Source organism: Canis lupus, chromosome X (assembly GCF_011100685.1).
Source record: "Canis lupus familiaris isolate Mischka breed German Shepherd chromosome X, alternate assembly UU_Cfam_GSD_1.0, whole genome shotgun sequence".
NCBI classification, from domain to species: Eukaryota; Metazoa; Chordata; class Mammalia; order Carnivora; family Canidae; genus Canis; species Canis lupus.
In genome coordinates this window covers 75,700,418-75,717,964 of record NC_049260.1, presented here as the reverse complement: position 1 = coordinate 75,717,964, position 17,547 = coordinate 75,700,418, and the positions used below count along the sequence as shown (strand labels likewise).

General features: G+C 42.0%; 2 protein-coding genes across 5 annotated transcripts in view; one reads left to right on the top strand and one right to left on the bottom strand.

Annotated features, from left to right (window-relative positions):
- Positions 1–1,279: 1,279 nt before the first annotated feature.
- Positions 1,280–7,503, bottom strand: LOC119868317. Its single transcript, XM_038588816.1, has 6 exons — positions 7,449–7,503; positions 4,023–4,303; positions 3,505–3,610; positions 3,047–3,114; positions 1,637–1,759; positions 1,280–1,352 (listed from the first exon to the last, which is right to left on the bottom strand). The coding sequence occupies exons 1-6, from the start codon at positions 7,501–7,503 to the stop codon at positions 1,332–1,334; spliced, it is 654 nt and encodes a 217-aa protein (XP_038444744.1). The 3' UTR covers positions 1,280–1,331.
- A 416-nt stretch (positions 7,504–7,919) lies between these two features.
- Positions 7,920–17,547, top strand: part of BTK (Bruton tyrosine kinase) — a 31,721-nt gene continuing 22,093 nt past the window's right edge. The window contains exons 1-4 of one of the 4 annotated variants that reach the window (XM_038587871.1): positions 7,927–8,076; positions 10,846–10,924; positions 11,476–11,540; positions 17,142–17,312. In XM_038587871.1, the coding sequence (XP_038443799.1) occupies positions 17,172–17,312 (141 nt within the window). In that variant the 5' untranslated portion in view covers positions 7,927–8,076; positions 10,846–10,924; positions 11,476–11,540; positions 17,142–17,171. Of the gene's footprint in view, positions 8,077–10,845; positions 10,925–11,475; positions 11,541–14,283; positions 14,802–17,141; positions 17,313–17,547 lie in introns of those variants that run through there. The other 3 variants (XM_038587870.1, XM_038587869.1, XM_038587868.1) reach the window with 3 other exon arrangements.

Below are 17,547 nucleotides of genomic sequence, written 5' to 3'. Positions count from 1 at the left end.
GGAATTTCCAGGCATTAGTTCCCTCCTTTTCCTACAATTGATTTGCCTGCGAACCAATCTGTAGTCAGTTTCAAGCCTGCTCATCACCTTTTCCCACTTGACCAAAAGCAGCAACTCACTCATCCTGAATGTACAACAGCACATAATTAGCAGGGGACAAAGGCCCTCAAAATACAAAGTGCATGCCGTAACAATTCCTTTGCCTGTCAGGTGATTACTCGAGTAATCAGTTGCTAAAACTGACAAACCCAGACTAATCACCCACAGAAACAAGGTAATTTTGGAAGAAAACCGTTCCATCTCACTGACATACTTCCAGTTACCAAAGTGTATCACTTATGTGCTTTGCCTCCAGTTTTGCTGCACAATATGAAAAGCTGAACATAATCAAGGATACAAAGAGGAAAAGGATGTAATAAAGTTTCCAACTAGGAGACATCTTTAAAAAACGAGATAATCCCTGTTAAATTCTGCCAGGCAGCTTAATTCACTAGAAATTATATCTTCTGCAGTTATTTCAAGATGAAAATTTAGGTCTACTTTAAAATTTGAAGTGGGGGGGCCTGGGTGGCTAAGTGGTTAGGCACCTGCCTTTGGCTGAGGTAGTGATCCTGGGGTCCTGGAATCAAGTCCCATGATCAGTCTCCCCATGGGAAGTCTGCTTCTCCCTCTGCCCATGTCTCTCATGAATAAATAAATCTTTAAAAGATAAAATTTGAGGGGGCATGTCAAAATTTTTGAGCAAGTTAGAAGAGTACGTCTGAGAACATAATGTAGTATGTAGTCTGCATAGAAAAGTGGGCCTAAATTCCTCATTAAATGATTGGAATAGCAAGAATATAAGAGAAATTCTTTCACTCTTGGTAAACCTTACATTCACTATGGATATAACTGTTACCATGGAACTCTACTCAGGTCCCATGATAACCTTTGCTTAAATAACCTAAGTGCCAAATTGGAAAATCAAAATGTTTGATGGGACTTCAACCAGTTCAAATCCAATCCAAAATGAGTCAAGTAGGGCAGCCCCGGTGGCCCAGCAGTTTAGCGCCGCCTTTGGCCTCGGGTGTGATCCTGGAGACCCGGGACGGAGTCCCATGTCGGGCTCCCTGCATGGAGCCTGCTTCCCCCTCTGCCTATGTTTCTGCCTCTGTGTCTGTCATGAATAAATAAAATCTTAAAAAAAAAGTACCCAGAAGAATCAAGTATAAATTGCCCCACAAGGGGAATTTGATGGCACTAGTTTATTTCCCTCTTAAAAAGACCAATTGCAACCAAATGAAGTGAACGTAACATCAAGATTTTATTGTCTTCATAACAAAATATGAAGTTTAGAACTGGATCACTTGGCCCTGTAATGGAACAGAAAAAAAATTAAGTTTTTTTTTCTTTTATAATGTTGCAAAGAACATCTACTCTCTCAAGTACACGGTTTATCCCCCTAAAGGGATCACCATCTTTTAATTAAGTCAAGTCTCCTCATGCCAAAACCAACACCAAAAACCTCATACCTTCAGCTATGGCTCTAGTTATCTGAAGAGCATTACCCCATTTCAGATTCCACCATCAGTAAATGGAGAGAAATATTCAACTCTCCCAAGAGAAATGATTGCACCTTCCACCCGAAATTATATACCTTTCTCTTCTTATCTCCTCCCAGTTCAAAATGCTTGCATCTCTTAATAGCCAGCATTCTCTTCGATCTGCAGTTGGGCTCAACACATTCAAGCCTCAGCACAATCTTCTTTGTAGTTTTAGCCTGGAAAAATAGAAGTCAACCCCTTCATAAATCACTGCAGAAAATCCTTTTTCAAAATAGACTGTTGGGTTAAGTACCACTTAAAAGGGAAGCTTTGCAAATGACAGAGTTGTGGCAATTTGTATTTAGCTACAAGGAGAAAATAGAAATGTGAAAATCAGTGCATTTAAGAGAAAACTTAATAGCAAGGGTAGGAGCTTGTCTAACTGCCATCAAATTCTCTATTATCAAACATCCCAAAGTAGAGCTCATCAAGTAGGCATTCGTAAAACCGCCTTGAGCTTGTGGCCTTTCACTAGCTCTACAGTTGTACTCCCCACAACCAAAAATGGGTCAACAAAGTGCATAAAAACAATGAAATAAACACAACTTTCTCATTAAATAGGGTCAGTAACTTACTTAAGACCTAAGTCTGGAGACTACCTAAGTTTGTCTATAATTAATGTCCATTCAACTATATTATTTAACTCAAGGTACACTAATCAACTTTTTAAGCCTACTCCTATCATCAGAATTCTACTTCTGCCTGTTCAGTTCTCAAAAAAACAAAACCTGGGCGGAATCTCCCCACCTTTTAAACAAGTTAGCCGAATGTGAAAAGGCAATCTGCCATTCCTTTTACCACTTTGAGATCCAACCATTTATTTACGGCACCTAAATGAACATTGAAGTTATTCCTTAGTACTTTCTGGAACGATGTTGAATGCTGAGCAAAGCACCAAAAGAAATGCTGTGTTCATAGGAATGCCGTTCCAGGGACTATACATATGCTTTAAGGGATAGCCAATCACATTTAGGACAGAATAGAAACTCATTTGACCTGGATGAGAATGACAGAACTCAGGAGACCCATGGAAGGCCTAAATGAGGATTCCAAAGAGCTTTAAAACTTCCTGAGATCAGTAGTAGACTGCAGGCTTCCGAACGGAGAAGCAAAGTGAGACGAATTCTTACTGCAAGCAAGGGCTGAGGATTCACTAGGGTAGAACAGGGAATAGGGCAAAGGAAAGGATTCACTGGTGTGCTCAAACTTCAGTCCTTAGGAAGGCAGGGAACATTACTTGATAGCGCCTCTTCAAAAAGGGAAGAACAAAAATAAAATACTGAGAGGGTGCAGTATTGTCAGACCTGGGTAGTACTCCCAGCTCCACTGCCTACTGGACATGTCACTGCATTAACAGAGAACTTCACTGAAACTATGGAAACACATGTAGAAGTGTGAGCTACAGAAAAATGCAAGGTCTTTGCCACAGTAAGTGGGAAGCATGTCAAATAGTAATTACTAACCTTTTTCCGGAAGATCGGCTTAGTCTGCCCACCATAGCCACTCTGCTTCCGGTCATAACGCCGCTTTCCTGGGAGAATGAAGTGGTTTGTTATGATATACCAAAGATAATAAATCACAGCTGCCACATGGAAAACTTACAGGTTTTTCCTTAGGTTTTCCAGCAGAAATAGCAATACCCAAGGGTAGGGGGAAGGCACGGGACTGCTCAGATTTCTACTACTACCCGAATGATGCATTAAAACCAAATTACGGGGCAGCCCGGGTGGCTCAGCTGTGTAGCGCCACCTTCGACCCAGGGCGTGATCCTGGAGACCGGGGATCGAGTCCCACGTCAGGCTCCCTGCAAGGAGCCTGCTTCTTCTGCCTGTGTCTCTGCCACTCTCTGTCTCTCATGAATAAATAAATAAAGTCTCTAAAAAAATAAAATAAAAACCAAATTACGTACAGAATGTCTTACCCTGAGCGTAAAGAGAATCTTTGCCTTTCTTGTACTGTGTCACTTTGTGGGGTTGGTGCTTACCACACTTCTTGCAGAAAGTCCGGCGGGTTTTAGGAACATTCACCTAGTAAAAAAACAGTTCAGAACGAGTAGCGTTATCAGATACCAAATGCACAACGCCCTAAACCACCCAGCTGAAGCTAAGACATCCCAGGAGGGCTCGACGCTCAGACTCCTTTGTTAGCACAGAACACTCGACTAGAAGGTGGTACAACCACATGTGCTTCCAGTACTGCAGCCTTGTTAGGCCCCAAAATGATGACAGTGCATATTCCCTCCATTCCCCGCTAGGTCTACCGCTTTGATCCCATCACTTCATTTATTGGCCCCGAAACCCAGTGCCGATCGGGGCTAAATACGGTTTCTTTGATACAACGAGTCCACGCGTGGGCCTAGAGCCATTCTCGGATGGCACTCGTCAAAATGGGTGAAAAGATTAAACTGGATGCTACCGGGCCCGCTGCCCAAGATCCTACCATCTTTGCGAGAGCGCTATCGGCACGGAAAGAAGGAGGTAGCGCCGGAAACGGAAGTATATAGGCGGTTTCTGGTCGCTCTTGCTCATGGGAGGCGGCGAGAACGACCATAGAGTCTAAGCCTCCGTGAGTACTGCCCTCTGGCGGCGGAGAGGACTCCTTTCGGAGCCGTGGGCGGGAGCTCAAGGAAGGGCTCTGCCTGAAGGGGATCCTGTCTTGCAATTCCTCGGGTCCTCCAGCTTTGCAGCTTTTCCTCCCTTCATCACTTTTGGCGGACGCCGCTAGGTAGCAGCGTTAAATGAAGGAAGCAGTACTCGTTCTGGATCCTCGGGCGTCTCTGTCCCTATCTCCAAGGGAAGCGAGGAGTAGGATCAAATGGAAGGGCCCTACACACCCATGTTCTTACTGTTTCACTTCAAAGACATTGGGAATATCTGTGACATTGAACTGCTGGTTAACTGAAGGCTTGGAGGGAGCCAGTGCTCTAACTCATGTATCACATGGCTGCTTGGTCCTTTCAACAAACGTTAATTGAATTCCTATTCTGTGTTAGGCGCTGTTCTAGGGTAGGGACACAATAATCAAATAATCACTCTCATAAATATATCATTACAAAGTTCTTTGTAAAATAGGACCGATGGTCAGCATTCAAGCAGCCCCCTGTTACCGAAGGAGCAAGTTGGCTGCCCTGGGTTCTGAAAGTGACAATGAAATTGTTCAGCTCGCACAATAGCAAACAGGCAGAGTGATAGAAAGTATCCAGCAGCTCTTCCCTTCTTTGCATACCTGGCAGAAGGCATGTGCTAGGTTTCAAGAGTATAGCAGGGAAAGACTGCAGGGTACTGAGTATTTAAAATGGATTGTCTCATAAAATTCTCACAGTAATTCTAGGAGGCAGGTGGTACTATTATTCCTATTTCACAGATAGGAAAATTGAGGCCATAAGCTATTCAACATTTTGCCCAATGTTGATAGTATTTAGTGAAGCCAGGATACAAACACAGGTGATCTGACCCCAGAGCCTGGGTTTCTTTACCATTATACAATATGGCTATTGTGGCCTGGTAATTATAATAGCAAACAATTATTGAGCACTTAGTATATACCAGGCATGTTCATAAACACCTCATATACTACCTCTTATAATCCTAACAACCCCATGCAATGTGTACCACTATTAATATTTAACAGGTGAGGAAAGTGAGGCACAACACAGGTGGTTATTTCGTGCAGCTGGAATTTCATCCCAGGTATTTCTAGCACCATAGCTTTGCACCTAAACATGACATCACACAGGGAAAGCAGGGCATCTGCAGGGTAGAGGATGATGAAGAGAGAGAATTGAGCAGGAACTCAGGATGGGGTACCAGTGATTAGGGTCTAAGGAACTATGAAAGCCTGAGGTCTCCTCCTTATGTAACTCTCCAGGAATACCCATGGATACAGAGCTGACTCTCTGATCATCCCCTTTTATTTGGATGGTCTCTGGGAAGGAGATAACAAAAACATTGCCCCTACCTGCTACATTCCCTAAAAGTTTCTTTGCCAAACAGCCAGCCTATAGTCTCAGCATTTTCTTCCTCTCATTGGGCCCTTTGGCAGTCTTAATGGTCTTTGAGGAGCTTCTAGAGGTTTTTTTTTTTCCTTGAGGTTTTTGATGTCAGTAACAGGGCCCCTCTTAGTCTAATCAACCTTAGTTCTTTGTATTACACCTTGCGTGATATGGCTTTGGTTTTGATTCCTTTCGCTAATCCTGCGCTCTGTTTTGGACATGCTCCTGCTCATTAATTTTCCCTACCATGAGACACTCAGAACTGAACACAGGAGTCTAGATATGGCCTGACCTTGCACAGTAGGTGGCCTATTCACTCTCCTCCTTCTAGATGTCTTACTTTTTTAAAGATTTTATTTATTTATTCATGAAAGACACACAGAGAGAGGCAGAGACACAGGCAGAGGGAGAAGCAGGCTCTGCAGGAAGCCCGATGTGGGACTCCATCCTGGGACTCTAGGATCATGCCCTGCGCCAAAGGCAGACACTCAACCCCTGAGCCACCCAGACATCCCGATATCTTACTTCTACAAGGAAGCCTAATATCACCTTGGATTTTCTGGCAGCCACGTTACTGACATGACATGACGTTTCTTTTTATTACTATCATCAAAAACCTCTGAAGCATTTTCACAAATGCTACTGCTATCCCACTACTGCACCTAGAGTCTTTTGAAGTTCGATTTGGTGCCCAATTATGGGACATGACCCTTAGCTCTGGTAAAATAAACTTGAAGTTGGCTTATCACACCAAGTGATCGAGATCTTCTTGCAAATCGATTACTCTGGTTCTGTCATCCACTCTAGCTCCCAAGAGCCTTGCACCATTCACAGATTAGCTAGGCTACTTTCTGTATCTTTCTCAAAGTTCATTAGTAAAAATGTTGAACAAGATACCACCAAAAGCAAAACCTTATAGTACATTGGGAAACTTTTGCGGTGACACTCAGCCATTTATTTGCACTATTTGGGTGCAGCCCTTCTATCATCTAGACAAGTGTGTCAAGGAAGTGCTCATGGGCAGATGGTTTATTTTATTTTATTTTATTTTGGGGGGGCAGATGGTTTAAAAAAAGGCCTCAGTTTATTTTACCCTATCCCTTGTCCCACTCCTTCTTATCCAGATTCCCCACTGTATGCCTATCAATTTCGTCTCCATCCCAAGATGGATCTTGAGAAGGGACAGGCCATGTGACAACAGGTAGCATCTGATTGAAGGAGAGAGAAAGAGAAAGTCTGTGATGAACGCTCAGGTGACTACAGCATGTTGAGAGGTGACTAGTAAAAGGATATACGTTGTCAATAAAATAGGGAGATCATTCAACACTTACTTCCCATCTATCTTGTGCAGATGTGAGGATTAGCCACTCTACCATTCCTAAAAAATACTTGTTTAAGAAAATCTTGTTGCCTTCAAAATTCTGACAGACTTCTGGTGAGATCTGTGATCTGCTCCTACATTAGGATCCAGCACCGAAGGCAAGTAAATATGGCAGTTCCTGATCTGTCAGGGTGGGCAAACAGACCAGTCAGCAGGGTCTCTGCTGCCATGGGGGTCTGCCACCAGTAATGTCTGCATTTCCTAGGAGAAGCCTCTGAGAAATGATTGTGGCTTAGAACCTGGGCTAGGAAGCAGTTGAGGACACATTCAGGCTTAACACATTTGATCTGATTTAACGATTTACAAGATTAAAGAGAAAGGTGTAAACTAAGAGTTAATCCCTGAGGCAGAATCTGAAATGGAGAAAATTGACATCCACAAAAAATGGGGAAGGGCACAAGTCTTCGTGTGAGCTTACATTCAGACATTTTTATCTGTAGGGGAAAAATGCTTTCTGAGAAAATGACTCAGCAGGGGGAAGTCTTGTCTCTACCTCTCTGGGGCTCTGCATTTTGGGGTCCCTTTTGTGAGTACTCTCCATCGTTCATTATCCCAAATCTCTGCCTTCAAGGACAGGAGACTCTAAAGACACTCTTCCTTACTAGACCCTTTGTTTTGTCTTTGCAGGTCTGCATTTCTTGTCTTTCCTAGAAGTTTCCACTTTCTGCTGATTATCCCCACAGTTCTATAGATATGTGGTCCCATTAGCTGGGGGAGGTCAGCATGATGACCTATCTGCTCACCCCAGCACCATCTAGAGTCTCAATGGCCCCAGTAATGTTGAGCAGGGTTCTTTCAGAGCACATTCAAGATAGTAGTGTCAGAGGTCCCAAGCAAATGAAGGGCGGGGACAGCTGGGGGTTGGGGGGGTAGTTTGGGACAGCAGCAGGGAACCAAATACCATGCTACTGAGAAGAAAAAAAAAGACATTGGTTTAAGTCAGGAAACAAAAAAAGGGAACTGAGTGGCTGTGAAAGGGTGGGGTTTGCTCAAACTGTCCTTCCTCTCTGGACTGTAAGAATATGTCTCCAGGGCCAGTGTCTTCTGAGATCGAGTCACAGCTTCAAAGTCCTGGCATCTCAATGCATCTGGAAAGCTACCTGCATTAAGTCAGGACTGAGGTGGGTCTGGGGCATGGCAGGGGCTGGGCAGCAGCAGCAAATACTTTTCATGGGACTCCTGAAGGCCAGAGAGAAAGCATGGCTGGTGCCATATAGTCTGCTGGTGAAGGACGCTGACAGAGGGTGGGAGTGTCTTCAGCACAAGGCCCTGGAAGTCCTTTCCAATGATCAAAAGGGGATGTAAGGGTTCTTTCGGAATCAGGTCATGGGAGTGGGGGAGGAGGACAAGGAGAGAAAAAAGTGACATGACGTGACCATCTGAACAGGTAGCAAATGTTGGAAATGGGCACCCCTGAAAAACCTTGCAGAAAAGTAATATTGTCGATGGCAGGAAGATAAAAAAATAAGCCATTTGGTCAAATATTGCTTGAAGACCAAAAAGGTATACTTGTGTCAAGAGGCCTTTCGGAGAAGAAAATCCAAGAGGCAGATTTTGAAAACAGTAAAAGCTCATATGCCGTAATAGGCACTCAACCTTGGTGAACTGGGTACAAGTACAGACTAACCCTGGGTGTAAGCTACCTGCCTTGGGCTGCATCCAGCCAATGTTGCCAGGAGCAGAGCTGGCTTATTGGAAAGATTGTGTATGTGCCAACCTCGTGGTAATGTGGGTAAAAGACTGGGCCAGAAGAAAGCAGCCTCAGCCTCAGCCCAGACAGTGTGGCCAACCCCTGAGGTCATGGGGAAGGTTTTTCCTACTACCATTGCCTGCCATGTGCATGGCTTTCTTTTCTCTTGTCTTCATCATTTCTCCTCTCCTTTTCTCTTCTCTCCTCCTCTCCATTCCCCCCCTCCTTTCCATCCCCCTCCATCTTTTCCTCCTCCTCCTCCTCTCTCTACCTATATTCCCTCTTCTTATATACCACCTCCCCTCCCTCTTTTATCTTGTTCTTTACTGCATCCCCTGGAACAGTTGGAGCTTAATAAATAATCATTGAATTGCATCAGATTATTTTTGCCTCTTCCTTCCCCTGTTCTTTTCCCTTTTTCCTTTCCCCTTACTTTTCTAGTACCTTCCCACATAGGATTGTTGTGAGTAGTAACTGTGTTAATATATATGAAACAGTTAAAACAAAGCCTGGCAATAGTTAAGTGCTAATATCTCCATCTTTGCTATTATTTTTATCCTGCCTAAGACTTGCTAGTGTCCCCAGAGGGCCTGCCTAGAGCAAATAGTGTGGCATTCAGAATAAAAGGGATTGCTGGCCCTGATCAAGACATCCTTGGATGAGCTATTAGACCTCCAAATGGAATCCTGGCCTAATTGCCTGATCACCCAGTTCTCCAAGCTCAAAATCTCTATGCCATGTTGTGTGTTTCCAGAGGCAGGGCAGCAGGAAAGCCTAGAGGTGGCTTATAAAGTTGAGGGACTATTCTCTGTGCTGTTAGCTGTGTGCTAGTTCTGCTCCTTCCCTCATTTTGCATGCCAACTACCTGAAACAAGGGTGCGATAGCCTCTCTGAAACCTCAGTTATTTGATAAAACAATGTCATCCTTCTAATAATCCACAAAATGCAAATACTCATGGAACCTAAAGCATTCTACCAAAACAGTATCCCTTAAGGTGAGCCCTATTTGTTCTATTCTGACCCCCTTTATGGTCAGACTATTTAAACTATCTGTGTTAAAGCCCAAATTCCTGTTGCTTATAGCTAGTGATGTGTTTGTCTGGAATCCTTCGTAAACTCTTTATGAGAACTAGTGCAATTTTCCATCCACTTTTACGGTCTTGGTGCAATTTTAAATTATCATCACTATGATTTACTATTTCTATTTGAGCAAATTTCCTACAGAGACTTTCCTTTCAGCAGTCTAGACCTATACCAGGAAGTGACTTAGGTATAAGGGGAAGAAATGCCTTTTGAAAACCAGTTCAGATATTCTCCAAAGAGTTATCAGTTACTGACTGCTTTTTGCCCAAAGATGTTATACCGAGACCTGATTGCTAATTCCTGGGAATAAGGGAGAGCTAGAATTTTCAGTGAGTCTGTGCTCAACAAGAAGCTAGAGGTAAGACATTGACCTAATTCACTCCAAAACTGCTTGGTTATGCAAATGAAGCCATCAGGGGATGGGGAGAGAGAACTTCTTTGAGGACCCTGAAACAAATGGGCCACGTGTGACTTTCAGTTTCTATAGGGGTTCATGTGCACTGACAGAGGGTGTTTGAAATACAAAAGCCCTAATCCCAGGCTTTCCTTCTCACTCTCTGAGAAGCATCACCAGATGCCCTGAGAGTTAATGTTGGTTATCTGAACCTCAAGAAGAAGCTCATCTCATTGCCTGGCTTCCCTAAAACAAAAACAAACTATAGTCAATTAGCTCATCCCTTAGAAGAAGGAAATTCTAGAGAGTCAAGATAAGTTAAATTTTAGACAAGTCGTACATTGGGATACACTGGAGTTCAAGATCACTGGCCAATGAAGAAACAGACTAGTCAGAAATAAAAACAGAGTAAAAAAAACTGGCCAAAAATGGAGCAGAAAATAAAGGAATGGGAAAGCCAAGCTCTCAAAAATTGCTATCTGGAGTGGAAATTGGTAAAATGCTTCTGGAAACTACTTTGTCAATATATTGCAAAATGCAAAATGCACATACTTTTTGACTTGGTAAATGATGCTTATATAGAGATTCTAATATCATGGGAAAATAACCAGGAATACTGTTAAACAAGACATTTAGATGTTTTGGGAAAAAGTTGTGTTGAGTGGATGGATGGATAGATAATGTCAAGAAATACAAGTAAACTACAAATACTATGTGCAATAGGATCTCAAATATAAGAAAAATGCAGAGAAGAGATGGGAGGTAATATGCCTGAATATCAATGCCTTTGGATAATGAGCTTGTAAGTGATGTTTTCTTTTTAATATTCTTGTACTTGAAACATTTTTTATAATGAACATGTATTGTTTTGATATCAAAAGAGAGAATACGTAAAATGTATGAGCCAGGGAAAACAAAAACTAAACTGAAAAAGAAGTCCATTCAAGTCCAGAGTGAAAGATGTACACCCCAGTAGTCACCCTCAGAGCAGAGGGACAGTGCTGAAAGTATTACCACCAGTCTAATGCTGAGTGCAACTTCGTATTAGCTATCTGGCTCTCACGTAAAATGTTAACATGAAAGGCTGAAGAAGAACCAGAAACCTGAGACCTCTTACAGAGGACTGCAGCAGATTAAAATTTCCCTGATTAACACCCAGCCAGAAAACTGATTTTGGCTGGAGGGCTTCACCACAAATTTGGTCACCTATAGCACTGACTGTGAAACTTATCAAATAATTAGGTTTCACTGGGGCCTGAATAGGGCTTCTTGGGAACTCAGAAGGAGTATTTAGGTTTCTTTGTTGCTATGGTTATATTCTAAAGAAGACTTCTCCTCTGGTTCCATGCCCAGGGAAGTCTCACTGAAAATCTCAATCAGAACCTAAGAGATGCTTCTGAGGACTGAGGAGATTTTTGGTAAGCTAAATATAGACAATCATACCCTATTCTAATTTCAGACAGTTGATAATTCTACCAGATTTCATAGTAAAATATCAGGAAGACAGGACTGACATGGGGAACAAGGGATAACAGAGACCACATAGGCCCACAAATAAGCCAGACCTGAGTTTGTCACTGAGTAACTGAGCATTCATTCTGAGAGTGGAAAACTATGACCATGCGCACAAGGATGTGCATGGCGGCATTGTTTATAACTGAAAACAAGCAATCTAAACATCTAGCAATAGGAGAATGGATAAATCAAATGTGATGTATTCATCATATAGAATATTTTATGCTGGGATGTCTGGGTGGCTCAGCGGTTGAGGGCCTGCCTTTGGCTCAGGGCGTGATCCCCAAGACCTGGGTTCAAGTCCCACATTGGGCTTCCAGCATGGAGCCTGCTTCTCCCTCTGCCTGTGTCTCTGCCTCTCTCTCTCTCTCTCTCTCTCTCATAAATAAATAAAATCTTTTTTAAAAATAATACTTTGTGCATATAAAATAAATTAAAATATATGAACTAGAGCTTTAACCAAGATAAAACATTATACTGAGAGGGGTACCTGGGTGGCTCAGTCAGGTGAGCATTCAAACTTGTGATTGTGGCTCAGGTCATGATCTCATGGGTGGTGAGATCAAGCCCCATGTGGGGCTCCACGCTCAGCAGGGAGTTGGCTTGGGATTCTCTCTCCCTCTCCTTCTGCCCCTCCGCCCACAGTGCTTGAGTACTCTTTCTCTCTCTCTAAAATAAATAAATAAATCTCTTTTTTATAAGTGTTTTGAAAGATTTTATTAAATAAATAAATCTTTACAAAATTTATACTGAGAAGAAAAGCAAGTTGCTGAAGAATATGTACCCTGTAAAACATGCAAACCAATACTAAATACCTTTCATGGATACTTACATATGCAGTAACAATATAAAAACATGCCTAGGAATGATTAACACGAAATTCAAGATATAGTTAACTTCTGAGGAAGGAGGGGATTGATTGCAGAGGAGTATACAAGGAAGTTTTGACTCTATGGTTAGTATTTTATTTCTGAAAAATGCCGGAAGCAATTATGGCACTATGTTAGAATTTTATAGAGCTAAGTGGTGAGTACCTGAGTGTAGTGTTAGTCTCTGTACTATTTGCCACACTTCATAATATAAAACAAAGTACATTTGATCAAAAATTTACATTCACACTATGCAATAACAACCCTAGGGACAGAGTTGGCAGGTGTTCCACATAAATCTCATATTTTTATCGAATCAACAATGAAAAAAAGTCCTGAAAAGAAAACAGCAAGTAACACCAGTTAGGATCTCTTTCCGAAAGACTGAAAGGAAAATGTAAGAAAATCTGGTAGGGATAAGAAGAGTCCACATATGGGAAAAAGTACAGTTGACAGTTAACAGGGATAAATCACCCTTTTTCGCTTGGAGGATTATTGCAGAGGAAAATGCTCCAGGATCCTGTACTCTCTCTTATCCCCTGAATTTACCATCATTTCCTCTTTTGTCAAATGTTCCTAGAAGATGCAGAGGATTCTGTCTCTACTGCTCTTTGATGGTAGCCATGGGGGATGACAGGTGGTGAGATGGATAGCATCAAAACTTATTGAAAGCAAAAAAAAAAAAAAATCTCTCTAGGAGGCAATGAGGTAGGTATCACAGAAACAGCAAGGGCTGTGGAGTTATGGATGAGGTTGGGCAGATCACACAACTTCCATGAATCTCACTTTCCTCACCTCTTTGTTGTAAGAAATAAATGAAATACTGAGTATAAAATGCTTGATGGGTAGACTGCACTGAGAAAAACAAGAATTTCCTTCCATTCCCCTCAGAAGAAAAGGGAATAGACAGACTTTTTTGGTACTTAAGTAATGCTTTAAATGAGAAATAGAGAATGATGTTTCTTGGATATTCTGGCTAAGTAGCTATTTGAACTATGACTGACTGGTTATTTCTAAATAGCATTTCCTGGACTCTTCCCAATCATAGGCAGGCTGTGTAGTCTTCTGAATTTTGCTCTGGTGTTTATCTTACCTTGAGCAGTGATAGGACCAAAGGTGATTTAGTTTACCAATCCTACAGGTGTTTTTCGTATCAATTCCTTGGCATAGCGCAGTTTTTAAGATGGCTGAACTCTTATTAACAAGCATCCTCTTTATGAATTCTGCTGCTCCATAGGAAGCTGGGAGGCTGCAAAAGGTGGCCACATGAAAATTCTTGCATTTGTAGTTTAAAAAGAGAACATTATAATGCTGGAATTCTGTATCTTTAAAAAGATTTTATTCATTTATTCATGAGAGACACACAGAGAGGCAGAGACATAGGCAGAAGGAGAAGCAGGCTCCCTATGGGGACCCTGATGTGGGACTTGATCCCAGGACCCTGGGATCACGACCTGAGCCAAAGGCAGATGCTCAACCACTGAGCCACCCACGTGCCCCTGGAATTCTGTATTTTAAATGAAGAACCTGTGTCTTTCTATTATTTTTCCTCCTCTTTCTTTATGTGAACATCAGTGTGTGAATGTGTGTGTGTGTTAACATTCATGTCACTTCCGGTTTCCACCCCCACCCCCACCCTCTGAGTGAAGTGGGGGGTCAGCCACATGGTGCATCTTTTGTGGTCAAATTAACTGTCAGCTGCTGAAATAGTTAGAAGAAAATTTAGAAGCTACCATAAAGAAGTTGCAACTGCCCTCTAATGCAGTGTCCATCACACACCAACCTTCAGGAAAAATGCACCTCCTTTCACATTATTGGTGGATGAATCAGTGATGACTAAGGAAGAACGACCACATTTTCAGGCTGTGTGTGTCTGGACTGGTTCACAAGGAATAAGGGGAAAGCAGTCAAAGAAGGGGCAACCAGACCTTGGAAATCCTGGGAATTCTTCAACTCCATGATCTAGTGGTAGAGGCCATTTCACCCTTTTGCTGAGAGGGGTGATGGCTAGTGAGAGGCTTACTTACTTCCTCATACTTAGACCAGCACTAAACCATAACCCAACAGACACTTGAAAGAGAGGAAGGCTTCCTCTTGTACAAACTGGATTTGTTCTAAAAGAGAAAAAGAAAGAAAAAAAAAAGAAAAAAGAAAATAAAAATAAAAGAGAAAAAGAGCAGAGGCAGTTTCCAGAAGGACCTATCTTATAGGAAGTAAGAGCAGAGGCCAAGACTGAAGCGGATGCTGGGTCAGAGCAGGGAATGCATCCATCAAGAGCTTGCAACAAAACTAAAGGTAAAATCATGGGTATGCTTTACTCAGCTAAAAGAAGCAAAACTGGATGTAGTTTGTTAGGATGCTTCTGATCCAATTTACTGGACATGCTACTTATTTTCATTAAGGCTTTATTTTATCTTGTGCAAGTTGAGTCTTTCTGATTGTGAAGAGCTATTTAATTGGAATTCACAGTGAAAAAAATGTGATCTCATTACAAGTATCTTGATGAGTTGACTGTTCTTGAGAATATAATATTACTTGGTTACCACTATTTCTGAATAAATGAATAATTTTAATGTTGACAGAAATCTCTGTGGGGTTTGAGCATTAGAAAGTACTCTGGTTGTAAAGTCTTATCAGTTTGTCACTCCTGTAGAGACCATTTAAACCAGGTAGTCAGGGAACCTGTGTGACCAGGTGTGGGGAAAAAGTTTGCTCCTTGTCTAATTTTTCTCAAAAGATCATTTATAAACCATTGAATTAATCCACCACCAGAAGACAGTAGCATCGACATGGTGAATAAGTGGCAAAGTGATTATTTTGAACATCCCTGGTGTTCCTTTAACCTATTTTTAATGTCTCCCCAGTATGATAATAGAACCTTCTACACCACAGGAAAGAGCAAAATAACGGTGCGGATAGCCTCAGACTTTGATAAAAACTGCTCCCTTGTTTCCTTGGTGTGAGCAATAATCTGTGTTTGGCAGGTAGAAAAAAAATGCTGACATTATTTATTCTGCATAGACAGATAAAGGATAAGGAGTTTAGTTATAAAAAATGTCATCCCTCCTTAAGAAAAAAACCCCACGCAGCCGGGGTGGCTCAGCTGTTTAGCGCCGCCTTCAGCCCAGGGCGCGATCCTGGAGACGGGATCAGGATCGAATCCCACATCCGGCTCCCTGCATGGAGCCTGCTTCTCCCCCTGCCTGTGTCTCTGCCTCTCTCTCTCTCTCTCTCTCTTTCTCTCTGTCTTTCATGAATAAATGAGTAAAATCTTTAAAAAAGAAAAGAACCCCACTTATAACAAAATTTGAGGGAAGCTGGTGATCTGTTTCAGTACTTATTTTGTACTGATTAAGTGCCCCATTTTGTGATAGTATTTATATTTTCACTTAATCTTTCTAAGGAAGGTTTGGAATTATGCATAGACTTTAAATGAATATGCAATTGTGTGTAAACAGTAAGTGAATAACTAATATGAAGCATGTTTTGTATGAATGAAAAAAACCAATGGTGATTTCTTTTGTAACTTTCTTTGCATTTTTGCACTTCAGCTACCTAAACTGAATCTTTCCTAGAGTATTCTAAGTTTGGAGAGAGTAAACAAATTACTTTTCGTAAATAACCAGAGATGGCACCCATAAGAGTAGACAGTTGCATCACTTTGGTAAGACAGTGTCTAAAAGAACCAATCTAAGAAAAGGAGGGGGAGGGCAGCCCGGGTGGCTCAGCGGTTTAGCGCCGCCTTCAGCCCAGGGTGTGATCCTAGAGACCGGGGATCGAGTCCCAGGTCGGGCTCCCTGCATGGAGCCTGCTTCTCTCTCTCCCTCTGCCTGTGTCTCTTGTTCTCTCTGTGTGTCTCTCATGAATAAATAAATAAAGTCTTTAAAAATATAAAAAGGAGGGGGAAACACAAACCAAAACACGCACACACAAAAAAACTAAAACACACACACACACACACAAACCAAAGACAAAACAAAAGGAACTCCCTCCCCCAAAATTATTTTTCAATTTTAGAACAAAGCTTCTACCCTTTGTAGCTGAGCTAGTGGTTGATGGGCAAAATCAGTTGGGCAGCAGTTAGTATATGTCCATACCTGCAGGTGCAGCCTCCATATCCTTATTATATGCCTTGTTTACAGACCCCAGTGGGACAATGTTTGAAAAAATTGCATTCACTGTCTAGGAAACTGGGAACTGAAAGTCCAATATCTGCCTCAGTGAAGTTTTGGCACCTGCATTATCCCTTCTGGGGATATCAGTGTCAACAGCTGCACAGAGACTGTTGCTGTTCACAGATTCTGCACGTATCACAAAAGGGTGGTTAGTATAAAGTGGCCTCTAGACATTACTAAGCACACAGGTACATGTCATTTGACATTCAGAGCATTCCATTGCCTTATACAAAAACCCAGTGTATGTGAGCTCATGCCGAATCTGTCCTTCCAATTCACCATTACACCTGAAAACTGACAGAGACGGAAGCTATGGAAGGAGGATGTCAAGGCAGGAAGAAGGCTCTTTATTAGCTTTGCATGATTCTGTTCCATTTGAAACTAGGTGGTCAGGTTGAGAGGGAACCAGGAGGGATAAGGAATAATGTGCTGGGTCCTCAAGAACTTTCATTATCAACAGCACACAAGTGAGCTCCAGAAAGAAGAAGCTATGGCTGCAGTGATACTGGAGAGCATCTTTCTGAAGCGATCTCAACAGAAAAAGAAAACATCACCTTTAAACTTCAAGAAGCGCCTCTTTCTCTTAACTATGCACAAACTTTCCTACTATGAGTATGACTTTGAACGTGGGGTAAGTTTTTCTGCTGTGAAACCTGAATATCAAGGACTTAGCCTTAGATCTTCCTTGAGGACTAGATATTTTTGGTTGGAGGAGGGAGGTGGTAGGGATCGAGGTATATTTCAAACTCAGAAAAATGTTTCTTAGCCTAGAACTAACTACAGCCATGTTGGCACAAAAAATTCAAAGGTGCTAAGAAGCCATGGGGGCAATCTTACCATGGAATCTTGCAACTGATCATTCATTA